This window comes from Penaeus chinensis, chromosome 27 (assembly GCF_019202785.1).
Source record: "Penaeus chinensis breed Huanghai No. 1 chromosome 27, ASM1920278v2, whole genome shotgun sequence".
Lineage (NCBI taxonomy): Eukaryota > Metazoa > Arthropoda > Malacostraca > Decapoda > Penaeidae > Penaeus > Penaeus chinensis.
The window spans coordinates 4,850,500-4,872,349 of record NC_061845.1 but is presented as its reverse complement, the minus strand read 5'-3'; the positions used below and the strand labels follow the sequence as shown (position 1 = coordinate 4,872,349).

General features: G+C 36.7%; 2 protein-coding genes across 2 annotated transcripts in view; one reads left to right on the top strand and one right to left on the bottom strand.

The window, feature by feature from the left end:
* The window catches only part of LOC125039414 (multiple epidermal growth factor-like domains protein 8), a 27,213-nt gene extending 24,571 nt beyond the window's left edge, over positions 1-2,642 (bottom strand). Inside the window, exon 1 of the mRNA XM_047633306.1 lies at positions 1,883-2,642. Within this exon, the coding sequence (XP_047489262.1) occupies positions 1,883-2,099 (217 nt within the window). The 5' untranslated portion in view covers positions 2,100-2,642. The remainder of the gene's footprint in view (positions 1-1,882) is intronic.
* Positions 2,643-9,126: 6,484 nt separating this feature from the next.
* LOC125039530 (ataxin-7-like protein 3) lies at positions 9,127-21,608 on the top strand. The gene is made up of 8 exons (XM_047633561.1): positions 9,127-9,206; positions 13,327-13,516; positions 14,017-14,179; positions 14,396-14,484; positions 14,658-14,755; positions 19,007-19,208; positions 19,966-20,154; positions 21,034-21,608. The coding sequence occupies exons 2-8, from the start codon at positions 13,490-13,492 to the stop codon at positions 21,325-21,327; spliced, it is 1,062 nt and encodes a 353-aa protein (XP_047489517.1). The 5' UTR covers positions 9,127-9,206; positions 13,327-13,489; the 3' UTR covers positions 21,328-21,608.
* The last annotated feature ends 242 nt before the right edge of the window (positions 21,609-21,850 follow it).

Here is a 21,850-nt window from a genome sequence, read left to right as displayed (position 1 = left end):
GTATTATACAAATTATCATACTCTATATACCTAATTTAGTTAACCTCAGTATGATCTATGATATGATTAGCCCTTCAAACATGATGTTGGAACGCATGTGTACATACCCAATCACTGTGATTTTAGTATATCCTTCCTGTCTGCCCCCCCATATATCTCTATCTCTCTCTCTCTCTCTCTCTCTCTCTCTCTCTCTCTCTCTCTCTCTCTCTCTCTCTCTCTCTCTCTCTCTCTCTCTCTCTCTCTCTCTCTCTCTCTCTCACGCACACACAAAAAATATATTTTTGGTAATTATTTAGAATAGTGCTGCAATAAGCCACAGCATGGCTTCTCCACCTTCCACCCTGATGTATTTGCACTTTGGAAAGACATATAAGCTGCCAGAGAAGTCTACCAGTTGTATCATATCAGAATGCATATAACAGAAATATGTTAACCGCTAGTGAATGAGAAGTGACCACACTTCTCCATCACTTGATGAAGAGATCTGCCAACTTTAAACCATTGGCGAAGTACATAAGCACTGCCCACTGTATTTTGTTTTGTCAATTATGGTTACACATATGTGGCTTCTCAAATACTTAGCCACCATAAACTCAATTACAGGTCTACCTTGACCTTAATGGTTTACCTCCTTCTTTGAATTTTCCAGAAAGGAATATATATTTCTAATACTGTTGTTATTGTTGCTGTTATTGTTGGTTGTTGTCATTATTACTACAAATTTATTAACAATAACAACAACAGCCAAAATAAAAAAACATTTCTTTTCAAAAATTCAAAGAATGAGAGAAACAGGTGAGACAGGTAGGCCTAGCAAATGACCCTTTGATGACTAAGCCCTTTTGGAGCCAGTAATTACTAAAATAATAGTGGACAGTGATTTTATTAACATCTAAAAATTTTGTTATAAGAATTCTTTATGAGCTTAATCATTTTTCTCTATCTCTTAGCACTTTTACCTTAAATAATCACTGTATTCTATGGCTTTAGTTTGATTAGTGTACACATGGAACAAAAAATATGTTGGCTGACTGGTTGGCTCGCACTACACAAATGAGTTCAAGCCTTTTATTAACAACAATTTTGATCAACTGCAAAAACTATTCTCATTAACTTTAGAATTAATCTTCAGATTTCCCTTTAATAAAAGTCATCTATATAGCCTAATCAGGTTGTGATGGATTTCCAGATAACACTGCCTATCTACTCATGCCAAGACAAATCTAGCTAATTCAGCATTATTACTTTTGTCATATAATTATGTTTTTGCACTTAATTCTTTTATCTCAATTATCTATAATAAAGTAACTTCGAAATAGAGCTACATGAAAAAAAAAAAAAATCTATTGTTTTCAGTACAGGAAATAAATCTTATCTGACAAGCTATCTTTCTTATCAGTGTGAATATAGTTCACTTCCTTTGGCATAAAACTGCAATCATTATTATCAGCAACATGGGTATGTGGAGGTATTAACAGTATCACAAAGTAATGAGTCAATGTCAGATAATAATAAAAAACTCTTTATCATAGAGTACATGAAGTCAAATAATTGTACATATACAAAATATTGAAATAAATGTAAAACTAGACAGTAATACCATTTTTTAACAAAAAAGATGAAGATTATCCATATCACATAACTATTTGACAATTCTCAAACCTAACACTGTAACCACGTTTGACAATCGGTAATTTGGTCATCATGGCTTATGTACCTTCAGTGCTCCAGCAAAGGCCAAGACAGCTCCACCACATAAATTCAACGAAACAGAGCACATGCATAATTTTTCTCAATCACGCCATAGTCCTCACTTCAAGACTTACCATAATAATAATAATAATAAAATAAATAAAATAAATACAAATTTCAAACTCACCTCGAATAAGCCACTGACAGTGCGATGCCTCAGGGTATGGCCCGGGCCCATCCGTGATGATACCCCACGACTCCGTCAACACTTGTCGTGACCGGTTGCACAAGGCTGCTCCTGCGAAATCCAGGCAATTGCCACTCCATGCCTGGACCACCACAACCACAAGCATCCACCATTTCCACATTTTTCTCCACTGGGCTGGTAATACTATCGAATACATGATGGGACTTCCTTCCTGTAGGGTTCATCCCAGAAGCTCTCCCAGGTATGACTGAATGGTGTGGCCATCCCGCTGCGCCTAGTGACCTGTGCCCTCAGAGCCACCAGCTAACTCTGCGGCTTGGGCATTGTGTGTAATGCAGCTGACCTCACAGCTGCATGACATGGGAAAACGCACTGAAAATGACTAATCTCTGTCTATCTGCGGCTGCACGTCACCAGGAAGCTGCCTGTGTCTCGCGATAACAAGCCTCCACGAATGAAAAACAGAATTCCTCAAACCTTCACTCATTCCTCGCACTGGTCCTCCTCCTCCTCTTCCTCATACCTCCTTCGCGACACAATATACAGACTCTATGGCAACCTTAACAAACTCACGGACACGACCTCTCTCAAACCACGAAATAAAAACCGTTCCTTAGTCCAACGTGCCCACGGAAATGGCGAACTTCGACTGGGGTTTGTTTGTGCGAGGCTGAGTGGACAAGGAACGTCTGTCTGTCACACACAAGAGGTTCCTCGCCAGGGCTTCCTCCTCCTGCAGGCTCTGTGGCGTCATGACCCGCGTCCTTCAAATCCTTCTCGTCATATAGCGAAGGAAGGGCCCTAAAGTAGGCCTTCTTTGCCCTTCACTTCGAGGAAAAGTGTAATACGGGTTATAAATGGGGCGATCCTTATACTGTTTGCTCGAAATCCAGGCAGGAATATGGCAGGAGATGGAATGTTTAAAGTGGAAATTGACTCTTAAAATGGACATGCGCATTCCCTGCTGCGGTGGCTCTGGGCTCACTAGCGCAGAATATTTTATTTTCAATTACCGTGCCTATTGCATGATAACTCTTCCAGTTCATGTGATATTCACTAGAGCAGAGGAAGGGTGGCTTATTTCGATAACAGTTTGTATCCAACATGAGAGCTTATGCGGCAAAATCAATAAAAGGATTTGTGTACAATTATACAACGTAAACGCTTGAATGAGTACCGTGTATTAAAGTTTAACACACGCACACACACACACACACACACACACACACACACACACACACACACACACACACACACACACACACACACACACACACACACACACACACACATTCTCTCTCTCCACACACACACACACACGCACACACACACACACACACACACACACACACACATACACACACACACACACACACACACACACATTCTCTCTCTCCACACACACACACACACACACACACACACACACACACACACACACACACACACACACACACACACATTCTCTCTCTCCACACACACACACACACACACACGCGCGCGCGCGCGCGCGCGCCACGCTCAGTCACAATGTGTGTGTGTGTGTGTGTGTGTGTGTGTGTGTGTTCGTGTGTGCGTGTGTGGGTGTGTGCGTGTGTGGGTGTGTGCGTGTGTGGGTGTGTGCGAGTGGGTGTGTGTGTGTGTGTGTGGTCGTGTGTGCGTGTGTGTGTGTGTGTGTGTGTGTGTGTGTGTGTGTGTGTGTGTGTGTGTGTGTGTGTGTGTGTGTGTGTGTGTGTGTGTGTGTGTGCGTGCGTGCGTTGTGTGTGTGTATGTATGTATGTATGTATGTATGTATGTGTGTGTGTGTGTGTGTGTGTGCGTGTGTGTGTGTCTGATCGCGCGCGTAGATATGCGTATGAGGATGAGTGTATGTGCGTAAGACATGTCCGTGCACACACACACACATACACACATGCGCACGCACACACACAACCCCCCCAAACACCCACCCATATATATCATATGTGTGTGTGTGTGTGTGTTGTGTATCTGGTGTGTACATATATCTACATTTATTTATCTACCCACATATACATGTATGTATATATAAGTAAAAAACAAATTATATATATATATTTATTTATATATATATTCATATATGTAAATATGCCCATACATTATACACGCACACACACACACACACACACACACACACACACACACTCACACACATATATATATATATACACACATACATACATGTATATACACACACATACACACACATATGGGGATGATAATTATGGAAATTACCATACTCAGTAACAACAACAATAGGGATGATAACAATCGTGATAATGATAATGCTGCTGATGAAACTACTGCTACTGTTATCATTACTACTACTACTGCTGATGATAATAATGATAATGGTGGTGATGGTGATGATGCTGATGTTAATAATAATAATGATGATTGCATCTTCCTCATCAAAGGCACCTTTATGGTAGAGAAAATAATGATACTAACGATGATGATGATGATATAAAAATCTATAATGGTAATAACGCTGATATTAGGAATCATGATAAAGCAATGGTTCTGTTAATAATCATTATGATTAACCTGATGAAAACAAGTAACGATAATATCAGTAATGGTAAGATTAATGCGGACATGATTTTTTTACATTTATTTTTACGTGGCTGTTCCTGTAAGCCCAGTTATTGAATAAAAAAATAAAGAACGTGCTAAGTACAACTTATTTATGCCATAAGTGTTACTATTTCTCTGATATCACGTCTGTAAATGTAGCTTTTAATAAATATATTTTCCTTACACCTTATACACGCAAAGTCGATCGAATGAATTTCATCAGACTTGGACATATCGTAAACAATTTTCGTTTTCTTTTGATATGTAGCACATGACATGCAACTTGCTTTCGTCTTCAACTAAGAGGAAAATCTGAGAAAAAGGAATTAAAAGATTATCTCTCGCACAGGTCGTGAGCTGTACTTGTTAGTGCCGAGTAGGTTAATGATGGCAATAATAATACTGGGTGTAGGTTGTTATAATCATGGCAATTTTTGTTATCACTAAGTTAATTCCGTGGTTATGGTGATTTCCATTGCATGCTGTTTCTAATTGGAAACAGTAATATAATATATATATATATAATATTTATATATATGTATACATATGTATATGTACATATATATGTATATATGTATATATACGTATATATGTATATAGGCATTTATATACATATATATATGTATATATATGTATGTGCATAAATAAATACTGCACGTTTTTCATCCTTAGTGATGCATGTGCTTAAAACCTCTTCATAATGGTAATGGTAATTACAGTAGTGGCAGGCAGTATATGAAGTATTTGTCGTCCACAATTTCTGCTCCACACTGACAAGGAAATAGATACATTGAAACGGTGAAATTCCTCCCGACGAGAGGTGAGGTTATAATCATATGCGTTTCTTTGATAAGTTTAACCTCTTTTAACTTCTCTCTTTTTAATTGATAACATAAGAAGTAAAAAAAAAAAAAAAAAATGGTTGCCAGGGTTCAATGTACAAACACAGTGGTAATGACGATAATCATGAATACGTCATGTGTTTGATTTACACGTGCGGTATTTTAATGTTACAAAAATGGTTGTCAGGGAATGCCTAACATGTATTGCTTCTCTAAACACCAAAACCACAATTTGTTTATTCTGTAATGATATACATTAATTTCATCGCAAACATTGCCTCATCGCACAGCAACGCCAGACATAAAAATATATCTAAAACAAACCTTGACTCATTACATGCATGATTTTCATATCTAAAGTGATACAGAGATACCAAGAGAGATATTACGTCATGGAATACCTGTGTGCAAGAAATCTAAAAACAAACGAAATAAAACAAACAATCTGACTATAGTTTTGTATATCCTTTCTCCCGCAAAACAATGAAGCAAGTCAGTTTTGCATATACAATCTGTTTACATTTTCCGTGTATCTGATAACGGCCGGTGAATAGTCGTAGTGTTATAATCCTTATAAACTAAAACTATACCTATAGCCTGCGAAATTGCATGCCGGTATTTTTTTATTCATGCAGTTACTTAATTGGCTACTTTCTCCTGCATGATGGTAAGTACACGAAACCGAGGTGCTTGCATGCAGTCATCAATACCATCACCATCACCACCATCATCATAACATCATAGTCATCATCATCATCATTATTGTTATTATGATTGTTGTTATTGCCTTTTCATTATCACTAATGTTATTTTTAGCACTGTTCACGTGTGGTGATTCTGCTGTCGCTTTTGTTGTATCAATCATCATTATCATCATCATCTTCAACATAATTGTTATTATCATTATCATCATCATCATAATCATCATCACTATTACTTTATTATTATTACTACTACTACTGCTGCTACTATTACTTATATAATTATATTATTACTAGAACTACTGCTACTACTATTGCTTATATTATTATTATTATTATTAATATTATTATTATTATTATCATAATTATTATTATTATCAGGGGGGTTTCAACCAACAAAGATCAAATAAGGAAATACAAAGATTACAGAATTTTGCTGTAAGAGTAGCATTACCACATAACCCTTCAAAAAAAAACACTCTAAAATGGTTGAAAGTTCAACAAAAAAAAGTTCAACAAAAGAGAACTCATTTATAACTATATATAGGGAGATTATCACCATTGGTTATTAAATCTATGAACACTAGGCAACAGGGCAGGTCTCTACATATCAAAAAATCATATATGGAAACGGCTAAATCCTTGGACCTTTGATCTACCTCATCATGATAGAAATATTTCTACTTTCAATAACTTCTAAACAAAACTAAACAAGCATTTCCTAAATTGGCAATGACATTATGCATTTAAAGACAAGCCCAAATGCTGCATTTCAAGTTCGTACGATATATTTTGTTATATAATTCACCTACATATGCACTTTATATTGTTTTTGCTTATCCCATATCACTGGCCTGTATATGTATCTAAAAGTAATCATTGTAACTAATAAAACTGCGTGTTGTGAATTTGAACATCCTCTCCCTTTGGTTGTTAGGGAAAGCCTATCATCTATTGCTTCTCTAAACACCAAAACCACAATTTGTTTATTCTGTAATGATATACATTAATTTAATTGCAAACATCTCCCTCGTTCCCTCTCCCGTAATACGACCATGCCGTTTGACACTGGTCATAAATTCAGTTACAAATTTTGGGTTTTAGGTTTTGTACATGGATCGTAGATAATGGGATGTGGAGTCGGCTATGTCTTGGCTGTGTGGTAGTCCGGAGAGGGAGGAGGAGAGATCGCCGCCTGGGAAAACATTTGAAGGAAGAGCTTGTACAAATATCTGCTGACTGGGTCTGATGTTAGTTTTTACTCGAAGTAACGACGTCTGCCGCAACCACCGAAGTTCCGGAGAAATGTTCTAAACTGTGAAGTGGGGAACCAAGACAGTAGTGAGGCTTCATTAGTACAAGAGACGGAATTGAACAGCTTTGCTGTGCGAGTCATCAAGTCTTTCTATACGAAGATGTAGGGCAATGGATGCGAAGCAGGAAGGTGAAGGTGTAGCAAGGTCGCCGTACTAGACGTTGAAATTATGGGCGACAGAAGATTCGATTTTCTGTGCGAACATGTAGGATAATGATGGCACGGAAATGCCATGAGTAGGTTCACTTAGTCCCTTAGGAAAAACGAAGTCTAGGGCAGCAGCGACTTTCCAACGCAAATAAAGAAACAGCAGACAGCTTCATCTGGAATGATAACGAAAGTTGCAAGTGGTTTCAGTAGGTGACGGAAAAAAAAAGGCTAGAAACTTGCAACAGGCAAACAGATGTCAAGCAAATAAAGAGAAGAAAACTAGGTAAAATGGATCTCAAAACGTTTCAGGGTCGTTGCACATACTGTTAGGTGTATCTCTAAGAGGTTTGCTAAGGAAATGTGAAAGGATGCCCCTGCCCTCTTGGGAAAAAAAATGTAGTTTGGACAACTGAATCGATAATTAAGCAAAAAGTGGCAAGATTTAGACTAATTCAATCTCCGATCATCTTCAGAATAGATTTCTTCTCTTCGCTGAATCTGATAGCTCGATTTGAAATTGGCTCATTATCTCAAAATTCTACTCCAAGGTGTCATTTTTGACCTAGGAATAAACTGGAGACTGGAGAGATGGACTTCTGTAACGATTTTTTTTATTTTTTTATTCGTAAACATATTTGTCTCATATTTATAATTCATGAGAAAATGAAGTTTTTTTTTCTGATATATTCATCCCTACTCCGTATCATTGGCCGAAAGTAACTACCTAAACATTTACAAACATATTTTTCCTTCTGTTAACCTTTTTAAGGGTTCCCCATGCAGATATGACGTAAAGTTACGCAGTATAAATCCTCATAGTTTAAAAATAAAATTTGTGTGTTTTTTTATAATTAGAAATAAAAATCAGATCGCCAAATGATGCGTTTCCTAAATAAGTCAGGCAGAAGCCGTTTCCTCTCTCTCTCTCTCTCTCTCTCTCTCTCTCTCTCTCTCTCTCTCTCTCTCTCTCTCTCTCTCTCTCTCTCTCTCTCCCTCTCTCTCCCTCTCTCTCTCTCTCTTTCTTTTTCTTTTTCTCTCCCTCGCCCTGTCTCCCTCCCTCCCCCTTTCCTTCTCTCTCTCTCTCTCTCTCTCTCTCTCTCTCTCTCTCTCTCTCTCTCTCTCTCTCTCTCTCTCTCTCTCTCTCTCTCTCTCTCTCTCTCTCTCTCTCTCTCTCTCTCTCTCTCTTCGTTCTTTCTTCCTCCTTTCCACGTGTTTGTCTATTTGTATATATGCCTTTGTTAAGGTACACATATGCATCCATACCAGTCTATATGTATACGTATATATGCATGTATATATTTATGCATGTATCGTAGATATCCGACATAGCACGCAACAGTCCATCCACCTCTCGTCCCCCCCCCCCCCTTCTCCAATCCCCCCCCCCCCACCGCAATGGATGTGTGTAAACAACTGATGAAATCCTTAACTCCCGCTTAACAAATATTCATCCATTACAGCCGATAGAAATATCAGCGTTGATTTTGCTTGGGTTTTTAAGCACTGAAATATGCAATTTGAATTCAAATATTAAATGGGTAAGTTGTGATTTGGAGGTAAAGGTCTAGAAACGCGATATATGCGCTGTGTCCTTCTTTTTTACACGACCCGTATCTAAGACCGCGTTATGTTTCGGCGAGGAAAAGTGTCAGAAAAGTTTTGCAAATTCTCTTCTGTATAGTCGCTTCTGCATCATCAAAGTACGTGAAATGGGTATAGATGAGGAATTATAGAGTCAGTAGAGGCATGGATGTTAGGAAATAGTAATAGACGTATTGTTTTTTTCAAAAGGGCTTTAATCAAGAATCCAGTAGGAGGTTTACAGTTTATGATTATGTTTGAAATGGCTTTTTATCATTTTATTAAATTATGTTGCTTTCTTGTGTGTCACATGTTCAGTAGAATAGAACTGTTTGCACTTTTCGGTTTTCTGGGGTATTGAGGACTCTGTATGGCTTGTCTTGCTGAATTGACTTGGTAAATGATTGAGTTATTGAAGGTTCCTGTCATGAAATTTGTGTATTATAGCATTTCTAACAATGTGTAAGGTGTTTCCTGAGTCTGTCTGAAGTCTAGAGTGAAGTTTGATCAATGTTGTATTTGAATCCCAAGAATATGTAAGGTTTTCTCTCTGGAGGGAACAAATATGCCTTGAAAATTAACACTGACAAATTGAAGTGTTCATTAGATAGAATCAGGCTGGAATTTTGACAATATATTTAATTATCTGAATGTGTCATTTCTCACATTTGTAATCTAATCTGCCCTGTAAGGAGTGACTTCATGTAACAGTACTGATTTTATGTTTTGCAGCTAGGGGCTTTACCTATGGCATACCTTGTGACTGTGTCATAACATATATATTTACTTGTATGAAAAGTTCATGATTGACAACACTTGGAGTTGATGTGATAAACCAATGTAAGAGTGTGTATGAATTAGATTATAAGTTTATAATAATATTCATAGACTAGGTTTAGTTTAAATGCTTTAATGTTACTTGAAAAAAAAAATGTTAGCTATCCCTTGAAAGAAACTTAAAAGTTTAATGCTCTTAGGCTGGTTACTTTCCTTGTGATAATTGATTGTGTCATGTTAAATATTATGAAGATTATGATTAAATATTTGTTAGATTAACTTATGTAATATAAATCTTGCTTAATCACTGTCACAAATAAAAATGGCATTTATTAGGAGCTTACCTAAAATAAACTTAAAGATAAGTAACCATCTGATATAGCTTTTGTAGGCTATCAGCTGATAGTTCAAAAAGTTGTTGTTTTTTTTTCTTTTTCTTAGCTGGCTGTCATCAGATTACCATGAAAATTAATGTAGTTCTTTGTTTTCTTTGTTGAGTTGACAAGCTCATTCTGCTAGTGGGTGACACTACTGTTGATTTTCTTCTGGTTGTTCTGTTTACTGCTCACTCAGTCAAAAGTCATTAGTACTGATGGCAATTGGCTTGTTTCTTTGTTAGTTTTAAGTTGTTCAAAGGAAATTAGGGACTTGAAGAAAAATTGATGTTGTCAAATGCTCTTCAAAATGTGATAACCCAGGAGATATATGTTGTAAATATATTGGTGCTTTAGTGTCTGAGATTCCCAACCATGCATACAAAAAGCAGGAGGTAGGATGATATGCTGGACAGACAAACACAGGAAAAAAGCCAGCCCATGATGTCAATGGAAACCAAAATACAGTGTTGAGGTATTTCTGCACACAAATGAAAGATTTTTTTTTATCAGAGAGATGTTCTCATCAGAAGGTATCTGTTATGAGATGTGTGATTAGGATGATGTTAGCAGTGGCATGCTGCAAGGTAATATACCTTGTACTGGGATTGATTCTTTGCATTCATTTCTTAAATAAATTCAGATAACACTGAATAGTTTCCAGAAGTCAGAAATACATCTGAAGTTGAATCCATCCAAAAGGACTTGAACAGTGTCTTAACCCCTTGCTGACTGGAGTAGCTATATCTGTCCTTAGATATTTTGGCTTCTCACTGGGTACGGCTCTTGCCATTATGTGCTGGCATGCTGGAGCTCCCTGCACACAGCAAAGATTGGGTGGACTGTTCCGACTGTTCCTACTGTTCCCCGGTAGAAGTGCTGGACAGCGAATGCTTGGCTAGGGATCAGTGAGTTCAACTAGTCAAAGGATTGGCTCCTCTTGTTTGATATATCAAAATGCGAAGACATCCACCTTAGTAGGCTATTACTAATATTCAGGTAGTCTATGCTGGAAATGCCATTAGATTGTGAGAAAGACTTTAAGTGTTTGTGACTTATCAGACCATATGTACATCATCCACATCATGAGGATAGTGAACAAAATCCTAGTAGCTAACTAAAGGATGTGCCTTGATTAAAAATGATTTTCTTCTTATATACAGAACTATCATCATACACTTATTTTAGTTGCTAAGCACCACAGGTGAAACCCTTTAAGACATTCAGTGATTTACAACAACACTTATTTTAGGTATTAAACAGTCATACTATCAGAACCATCTGCACACTCTAGTTTTACCAAGAAGTGCTATCATTCAAACCAGTAAATATATGCATGGTCTGTGCAGCACATCCATAAACTTGTACTTTGTTCAACTTCCCAAATTTCCCCTGGTAATCTCTTCTTTGGCTAAGTCAGGTTTGTGTGATAGGGGTTCTTTCCCCCAACAGATCATCAAGGGACTTAGAATATTTTGTTTCTTAATTGCTCTAAGGATACTGTCAAGACATATGCTGCTCTTTATGAACTCAGTCAAGATTATCACAAGTAGAAGTAGCTTTTGCTTAGTTGTACATAGATGAAGGCAAATTAGCTGAAGATAGCAATGTACTGCATATGGCTTGTTTTATATATATATATATATATATATATATATATATATATATATATATAGGAATAGAAACATTGTCTCCTTTATATCTAGTGCAAAAAGTTGTAATGTGAACTAGACAGTAGTAAAGATGTGACAATTGTCAGTAGTCTAAAATCATCAAAATGATCATTATGAATTTTCTTCCCTGGCTTCAATGTCACATTCTGGTGCTGGAAATATCATTATTTATTAGAGTGAAATAATTGTTTGGAAACCATTTATTTTAGTATAGTATATATATAATAGATATAATTACTACTTCAATATGCCATAAGATATTTGCATTCTCTGTTCTTTTTGTGTATAATACTGTATAGGGCTGTATTGTAGTATGGTAATATCTGCCATTAGAAATACTTGGAGATGAACATTAGATTGAACTAAAGTGTGTAGTAATACTTCAGCTAAAAATATAAGCCTAATGAGGAGTTGTTTGCATGTGTGAATGCTGGAAAAGCTGTAAACATTGAGAAGTTCTTAGCTTATATATGTGATTTACAACTGGATACTATAAAGAAGATTGTAGTATAGAATATTGTGATAAATCAACTAATATGAAATCTTTCAGCCAATTTTTAAAAATAATTGTATGAAGGAAACAGTAAATTGAAATATTTTTGTATTAAGTGTGTCACTCATAGATGTTATAACTACTTGCTTACACTGTTTTTCTTATTTCACATATTTGTGATAAAATTGTTAGTGGACAGTGCATTGTATACTGTTTTAATGTTCTTTCATTTGTTATTATTATTTTTTTTTTCTTTAATTATTTTTGCTATAAAGAGAAGAGAAAATGTTTGTAGTTAGATATTGCTAACATGCTTTACAAAATTACTTTGCAGCTTTGCAGAATAGGAAAGATGATGCTTTAGGGTATGTCTACGCATTGCTAAATATACCATAGTCAGTAGACGTTCTGCATTCCCTAGAGACCACATTAACTGAAGACACATTTGCTATTGTATAGAAATGGTAAGGGCTCGGAAGGTAGGGCATATAAACACTGGCAACCCAGATATCTCTTTAAGTTAAGGTGTTACATTCATACAGAAAACTTTTTTTATCATATATACAGTATGTATGGGTGATATTTCACTGTAATCTTTTGTTCCCATTAAATGGCAGGTGATAGAAAAAAAAATGGTAACTGGAAATTTTTAGAAGATAGGAAAATGTGAAATGTATAAGGTTAAAGTAGATATATAATTTTAAATGATAAAGTTAAATAAAATTCAAGAACAGGAAAAAATAATTAATTGCTTTCTGTTTTACTAAAAAAAAATAACATTTTGGCAGTTAAATTAAGATAAGTTGCATGTAGAGATTGTGTCAATAAAAGATAGATAATGTTAATAATAATCATGATAAAAAACATAATGAAAAGTTCACATGTGTCAAATCATACCCTAACACCACACTCTGTGTTGCAGTACGGTGCGCACACGAGGACAAAGTGAAGTTTGGTCGTCCAGAAGTGGAGGTTCCGGGGGAGGAGGAGGTGGAGGAGGAGGGGGAGGAGGGAGAGGAGGAGGAGGAGGGGGTGGAGGTGGTGGTGGTGGTGGAGGAGAGAGCAGAAGAGGTGTAGGGAAGGGGATGACCAAACCAAGTCACAGAGAACAGGTAAGTCCATTCTTGGCAAGGGTGCGGGTCCTTCAACAAGATTTTGTGTGGTTTGTGGTGTAGATGTGTGAAAAGAGTAATGTGAATATATATGGTTACAGCACATTTCGGTCTAAGTTTGTGGTTGAAATGAATCTAGTATAGCCTATATATTTATGATAATTGCAAGCACACTTTTAATGTCTTTATATGGAATTTTATTGGTTTGCCTTTGCATAGTGCATGTGTATGAATACATGCACACAAATATCTAACTTGTGAATAGAATGTTTAAAAGTAAAAGATATAAATATATACACACTTAAGCAATGTGTTCAGTTCTGTGCATTTTCTAGTTTTCTTTTCTTTCTTTCTTTCTCTCTTTTTCAGTGAAAAGATAAAAAAGAAAATCCAATGTTGGGCTTCTCAGGGCATCATTTACCTAGCCAGTGGTCTTGAATTTTCCAGTTGCTTTCTTCTGTATCATGTCTGAAAGCATATGTCTTTTTCAACCCTTCCAGGTATCAAACACTGGCAGCTGGATGGTTCAGGCTGGGGGAGGGGGCGGCGGCGGCCGTGTGGGTGTTGATAATAACGTTTTGTTGTCGTCGCTTGCTTCACCCGAAGCCCTTGAAGCTGCAGCGCAGAGTGTCTCTCAGGAGCTACTTGATGATGCCATTCTAAGTATGTTTATCTCGGAAAGAATAGAGTTGTTATTATATAAAAGTCCTTTGTAAGTTATATATGTACTTCAGATTAAAGGTATAGGCCCAGAGAAAGAGCAATGGGTTTAAAACTTGGGGTGTGTAGATCAGTAAGATTAAAATAGCAGGAACTGCAAGGCATATAATTTTTATTATTATTATTATTGTTGTTATTATTATTTTTTTTTTGTTATAGATGTTGTTTTTGAAGTGCATCAAAGTGTCAAAACTGGTCTAATGATGCTGGAGGTCGGATCAGTAGAAGAGGAACAAAAATTCTTACAGGTAAATTTTGTTGTTTTCTATGATTATCACACTGACATAGCATCTGAACAGTATTATGTTATATATCCAAAGTATGTGTGTGTCTGCGTGTGTTTGCATGTGTGCGTGCGCATTTGCAGGTGTTAAATAAAGATATATATTATATATTGAGTGACAAATTAAAACTTATACAGGTAAATGCTGAAGGCCTTGATGTGTTTGGTCAGGCACCTATCAAGAAGCAACATGAATGCATCTGCCCCAATTGCTCACGAAACCTAGCTGCTTCAAGGTAGGAAACCTGTATTTCATATTATTATTAGTATTGTTTTTTTGTGTCTACATTGCTAAGAGGGATTGTATGAATAGCTTTGACGAGTTTAGTGCATAAATTGATAAATTTGTATTTTTTTTCTTCTTTTGCTCTCTAAATGAAAAAATACATTCAGGTTTGATAATTAATAGTCAGAGTACCATTTGATTCAATATTCACATCCTGGAGTTCCTTTAATCATATAGTTCTGTCTAATTTTGAATGTTTGTTTGGCAAAATAGATATTTAAAAAAATATTCTGTACATCATGTGAAAATATAAGAAATATCATCACATACCATAATATGCTTATAGAGAAATGTTAGGTCTCGATTATTAATAGAAAACTATAGGTGCTAACACGTCCTCAAGCATGGTGTTCCCACTACGCATTTTTTAGCATTATTCACCAAATTAAAGGTTTTCACTCCTTTTTTATGCAACTTCTTGAGTTAAAAATACGATATATGTTAATGTCTTTCTCATTGTTATCACTTTGGTGACACAGGTATTGTCGTAAATGCTGTTACTTTATCATCCGCTGAAATTTTAGAATTTACTCAGTTTCTTTATCTTTAGTGTCCTTCCTCTTATCTGTTGTCAGAGATTGAATTTATTTGCATTAGACTATTCTAGTGAATAACATGATGCAAACTGTTGTGCTATCATGTCTTTGTTGTCATTTATTTTTAGTATTAGCCACATCCTTAGACTTTGTGGTCTACCGTCCTTAGAGAAATCCTTTAAAATAGGCATAGTCCTAGCTCTTGCAATCAAGGGAATCTATGATATAAAATGGAGGAAATATTTATTGCATTCTAAGAGAGAATTTTGTGAGGACACTATAATGCAAGCAGCAAGAGGCTGTGACTCTGTGAAACATTTTGTTCATTTTTGTGAAAGTATTTGTTCTGAGCTACGGTGTTGACGGGGCAAGTGATATTTATCAATGGTTCATTCTTAATTATAATTAAATTAAATAATGAATCACTTATTTCAGAATCAAAATGTGATTTCTTGAAATTCTGTATTAACCAAGAAAGAATACACAAATTCTTTTTTTTAGCCATATATGTAATATACTTTTTCCAACTACATTATTTGTATATTTCATTTAGCATCACCAATATACAGGGTGGGGCAAATCAAATGCCCGAGTTTTGAAAGGCTATTAGGAAAAGTAAAACAAAAATTACAGAATTATTATTATTATTTTTTTTTTTAATCCGTATGCAATGCCATTTGTGTGATCACTTTTTGAAGATGGCATCAGGAAGATGGTGGCCATCTGTAGCGATACACTGTTGAAGGTGATATCTGAAGTTTTTCGGCTGCTCTTCGGCACATCTCAAAGATGTGAATTCCTCTTGAATTCACATCTTCAATTCTTCCAAATTGTTTGGCCGACTTGTGAACACTTTCTCCTTCAGATATCCCCACAGGAAGAAGTCGCACATGTTCAAATCAGGTGAGCGTGGGGGCCACTCGACATCATCCCTCCGAGAGACAAGGCGTGCCGGGAACATCTGTCGCAATTTGACCATTGCAACTTGAGCAGTGTGGGCTGTTGCTCCATCTTGTTGGAAACAGATGTTTCCCAGATTTGTTTCCTCACTTAATTCTTCCAATTTCGGTTAAAAAAAGTTTTCCAACATCGCAAGATAACGTTGAGAGTTGACGGTGACAGATCTTCCATCCTCCACAAAGAAATAAGGCCCAGTTACCCAAAATTTGGAAACTGCACACCAAACAGTAACTTTAGGGGAATGGAGCAGTCTCTGGTGAAGTTCTCTTGGGTTGTTTTCAGCCCAATAGCGACAATTTTGCTTATTCACGCTTCCAGAAAGGTGAAAGTGGGCCTCGTCACTGCTGAAAAAAGTTGATGGTTTGGGGATGCGGTTCAAAATTTTCTGGCAGAAATTCCTGCAATTTTCTAAGTCAGTGGGCTTCAGTTCTTGAACAATCATTATTTTGTATGGATGGAACGATGAATCGTAACGCAATATCCGCCTTAAAGATCGGTTTGACACGGCCAATGCAAGTGAATGCTTCCGGGCAGAGCGTCTTGGTGACAGTTCGACAGCTGCTTTAAGGCCACATTTTCCGGTGTTCTTACCGTTTTTGGTCTTCCACTATCCCTAGGTCTTCTTGTGGAACCAGTTTCTTCCAATGCTTCAACCCAACACCTGATTGCCTTGCCATCAGGGATGGGACCATGGCGTACAATGTTGAAGTGCAGGCGGAAGGCGCGCTTGGTGGCGACAACAAAACAGCCATTTTTGAAAAACGTGCGCACTGTAAAGCCACAATGTTCACCCGACCAAGGCATGACTGCTACTGAAAATGGCGGGGTTTGGTGGTCACAACGAGACCACACACATCTTACCATCACCACCACAGCCGTTGCACGCGCCTTTCAAAACTCAGGCATTTGATTTGTCCCACCCTGTATTTGCTACCTGTTACAGATATTCCAAATGTACATTTATGTAATTATCAAACTTAGGAATTAGTACTCAGTATCTCTTTGTCACCGACTGGTATATCTGTCTTATGATGTTTACTGACAAATACATGATGAAATGCTGCTCCTTTTGATACCTTGCAGCTGTCCAATATGATGTCCTTCCAGAGCATTGAATGTTTCTGGTAGGCTATTCTTCATTTGCTGTTACTGGTATTTCCATTGTAATTCTGTGCCAGTATTAACTAGTATCATGGCTAATTTGATAAGAAGAGACAGATTTCGGATGACATGTTATTCACATCATGGCTGACTTTGGCACAACTCTAGGAGATGGGTAATTCACTTCATTTTATGATGATGTGTGCATTACATTTTATGCTGTTCTTTATAATGAACCCTTATGCCCTGGGGGGAACGGTATTTGTAATGCTATACTTGGCTATGGTTTTATATAAAGGATGAATTTTAGTACATAAATCATTTGCCAGCTATGCCTGGAAGATGTCACACATGGCAATCTCTTGATACTGATGTGAACCTGTAATTAACTTTCACTCATGTATATAAGATCTGTCTCCTTGTATTAACTCACATTATCTTTTCATGCTCTGCCAGTAACTGTCATGAAATTTGACACACAAAAAGGAAGTACGGAAGCTGTAGTTGCAGCAGCCTTTTATATCACTGCATCCAATCTCATGTTCATAAAAATAAGATTTTTTTATTTATTACTATTATTATTATTATTATTATTATTATTTTTTTTTTTTTACACAAAGGGTATACATCTTATTTATTGAAATGAACTCTAATGTCCATAATCAGGCTACTGCAGATTTGATCTAGCATATGCATCTCTGAATATGCAAAAACATTGAAATCATGTTTTGCATACAAGTGTTATAATTAGAAATCACATCAGTTTGTTGTGGTGTGGTGACTGATACGCACCAGCTGGATCTGAAAAAGGCCCCAGAGGCATGCTACCCAGAGTGGAGGCCAAGTGAACTCCACAATTTTCTGGAGGCAATGGGTTAACACATTTGAACTGTGTGTCTTCAAAACATGTCATGAACTTTAGCTTGTCAGCAATAGCCATATATAATGGTGGAGTCGTTTGACTGCAAAGAGGCTAATACAAGAAATCTGACCAGGAAAGTGAAAGCACTTATCTTGCTTGTCCCACCATGTACAGGCTAGATTCTGGATGTGTTTCCAGGTAGACTGGTCTAAGTGAAAGTTGCATCAACCAATATCAGCATCAGGAGAATTGCTTTGGAAGGCATGATAAATTAAACTTACAAGTTGTTTAGCTAGGTGAGAAGAAGAATATTTGTGAAGGGAGAGGAGGGAGTCCTAGGGGAAGGGGAAGGGAATGGCACAGTAGGAAAAGCAGTCTCTGATGGTTTGAAGAAAGTATAAAGGAAGGATTGGATGGCAAAAACCTCCCAGATACACAGAATACCCAGGGGCTTGAAATAGAAAGGATAGAGACAGAGAGAAGAGGTACAGAGCAATACCAAATATACAGCTTTACCTTCAGTGTGTCTTCAGTCAGGTAAAAGCCCAATTTTTGAAAGCTGATTTTCTCTTGAGGCAACCTAGGTTGTAAAGAGAAATTTTATTTATTAAGATTGCTTGGACTTTAAGGGTTAAGACTGCTAGATTTTTTTTTATCAGTAGACAGTATAGCTTGGACCCCATATAAACATCTGATGAATGGAAGCAAATGACACATCCTCTCAAAAGCATCTCATCACCAGGTTTGCACCACACTTGGAAAAATGTATGGGTATGGGACGTAACTCGTCACGCATTGCAAGCCGTCGTATCCAGAACTCCACCAAAGAGAACTCAAATAGCCATCACGGCGGAAGTGATGATGACGATGATGATGACTGGATGATTGATCGGAAGCGTAAAAGACGGGACAAGAACTCTCCTAGAAGATCTAAAAATGCAAAGGTAGGTTCCTGGAATTGAAAGAAAGGAAATTAAATAGTAATTGAATTGGTGGAAGGGCTTACAGCAGTTGAAATGCTTGTGTATAACATGTTTTGTGGTGCATTGTAATATATATATATAAATTGACTGATAGAAAGATGTCATGTACCTGTAAGCAGAAACAAAAAGTTTTGGGGACATTCAGGAAGTAGTAAGAAAAGTATTCTTACTCCTACATACAATCACCTCAACTAGTGTGTTTTATTTGTGTGGCTAACCTAAGTCATTGATATTGCCAGAATTCTTTTGTACCATGGTATTTTTACAAATTTTGCAAAATCTAAACCACTGGATTGATCAATGTATGGTCTCACTATGTTTGAAAATATGACAAAAACAAAAGACTGCAGAGTGCTAGGTACTCTTTAGTGATTAAATCAGTCAGATATCACTGGGAAATGACCCTCTTAGATGGCTATACATGCATTAAAGAAATGCAACATGGCCAAATTACACTGTTGTATTTCACTGAGCTGTCAGTTAGTAAATAATTATCATCACCACTCACTTTAATGCATCTTTTCTTTGATGAAAAAACAATAAAAAGGATATATACATACTTTATGTGAATATCCTTACCATATATACATGTATACTATATGTACATACAGAAACAAAACCTAATTTTTCTTCTTTTAATGATGATGACGATCTAGAGAATATGAAGAGCATTACACACCATTGTAATATTTCCTCTTTCTTCCAACCACCTCCACAGGTTAAAGGTGACAGCGTATCCTCCAGCAGCAATGTGGAGACAACACTGGCTACAGGGACAACAGAGGAGAAACGTGCAATGCTCAAGCAGATCTGTGGGGTAGTCTCAGAGCACACACGCAAGATGTGCACGCGCTCCATACGTTGCCCCCAGCACACTAGCGAACAAAGAAGAGCTGTTAGGGATCAGGTAAAGGAAGTGAGGGGCAAAGGGAAGGGAAGTGAGGATGCATGTATGGGGTTGGGGGGGCATTCTAGGGTCAGGAAAGGGGGATCTTGAGGTGGCATATGAGGAAGGGGGGCACCCAAGGATCAGTGTTTGGGAATTTTCTATCGTTGTTAACTGATTTGAAGGAGGTTTTTGTATTTGTTTGTGGGAGTTGATCTAAGTTATAGAAGGATTTTGTTTTCCTCTCATTTTAGGTCATTTAAGTAATTTATCTGTGTATCCTGTACATTAAATCATAAGCAGATGTTGAGTGAATGAATAGAAAAATGATGAGGAGAGGGTAAGTACCATTGTTCACATCATATAAGTTGCACTCTGTTTTTAAACTACTTATGAAAGAGAAAAATCCTTGGCAAACAGATTTATTTGAGAAGAAATTACAGCAGTCCTTGACTCAAAAAGAAAAGGATATTTCATTCTTTACTAGAAAAAGTGAAAGTAAACCCTCATTTGACAATAGTCTTGCTGGCTTAATTTTATACTCCAGAAAATGTGTATTTCACTTGTTGGTCATATCAGTATCATACAAAGTTACCAGAAAATGGAAATAAAATCATAATAAGCAATAGGTCATGTATTTATATGTATAGATGGTAAAAAGACAATAAGGATCAAAGAAGCAACTTTATGAAATGCAATATTATATTATAGGCAGTGTTGTAGGAACCAGACAGTGGATAACACTTTTAAAAATATTGTTTTAGTGTTTATGAAGTACTCATGATTTGTCTGTCAGATATATACATTGATACTTTTTTTTAATAGAAAGAAATCTTGCATTTCAAGGCTCTTACAGTACTTAAATTCTTGTAAACTACACGCATTGGATACATATTCCAGGTCTTCAATGGCTCGGGATCAGAGACCACCACCACTACACGGGCGGCAGACTCCACCAGCAGGAGCCTTGGGGATACAGCAGAGGACATCCATGTGGACATCGATGGATTGGACGATGGGCAGCTAGCCTCCTCGTGGGACAATGACCACTCCAATACCACCTCCCCCGCCGACTCCACCTCCACCAACAATTCCACCTCTTCACTGGCAAAGCGCAATGGGAGCAAGTCGAAAAAGAAGTCCTCTAAATCCTCCAAGAGCTCGAGTAGCAGCCACGGGTCACTGCTAGACTGAGTTTTTTTTTTTCGTACAAGTGTGTCTTGGGGGAGAGGGTAGTGTTTTTATTTGTTTTGTTTCCTGAATTTGTCATGAAATTGCTTCTGAATGATTTATGGTGTATGCTTCCTTGCCATTTCAGGGTAAATATGAGTATGATCAAGGGACTTGCAGTTATTATTAATACCGTTGATATTATTATTATTATTATTATTATTATTATTATTATTATTATTATAATTGTTTATTCGTTATTTTTTTATCATTATTGTATTTATTTTTATTATGTTAATGATGATCACGATGATTGTGATGATCATGATTATTATTATTAGCAAGAGTATTATTATTATCATTATTGCTATTATTATTATTATCGTTATTATATTTTTTGTATTGATAAATGATTTTTTCTTTCTTTCTTTTTACATCGTTATCACCAACACTGTTTACTAATATACACAGGTGAAAAGGGTTAGCTGATATTTAAAGAGAGCTTATGTTTTACAGGCTATGGCATGCATTAATAAAAGAGGAATGG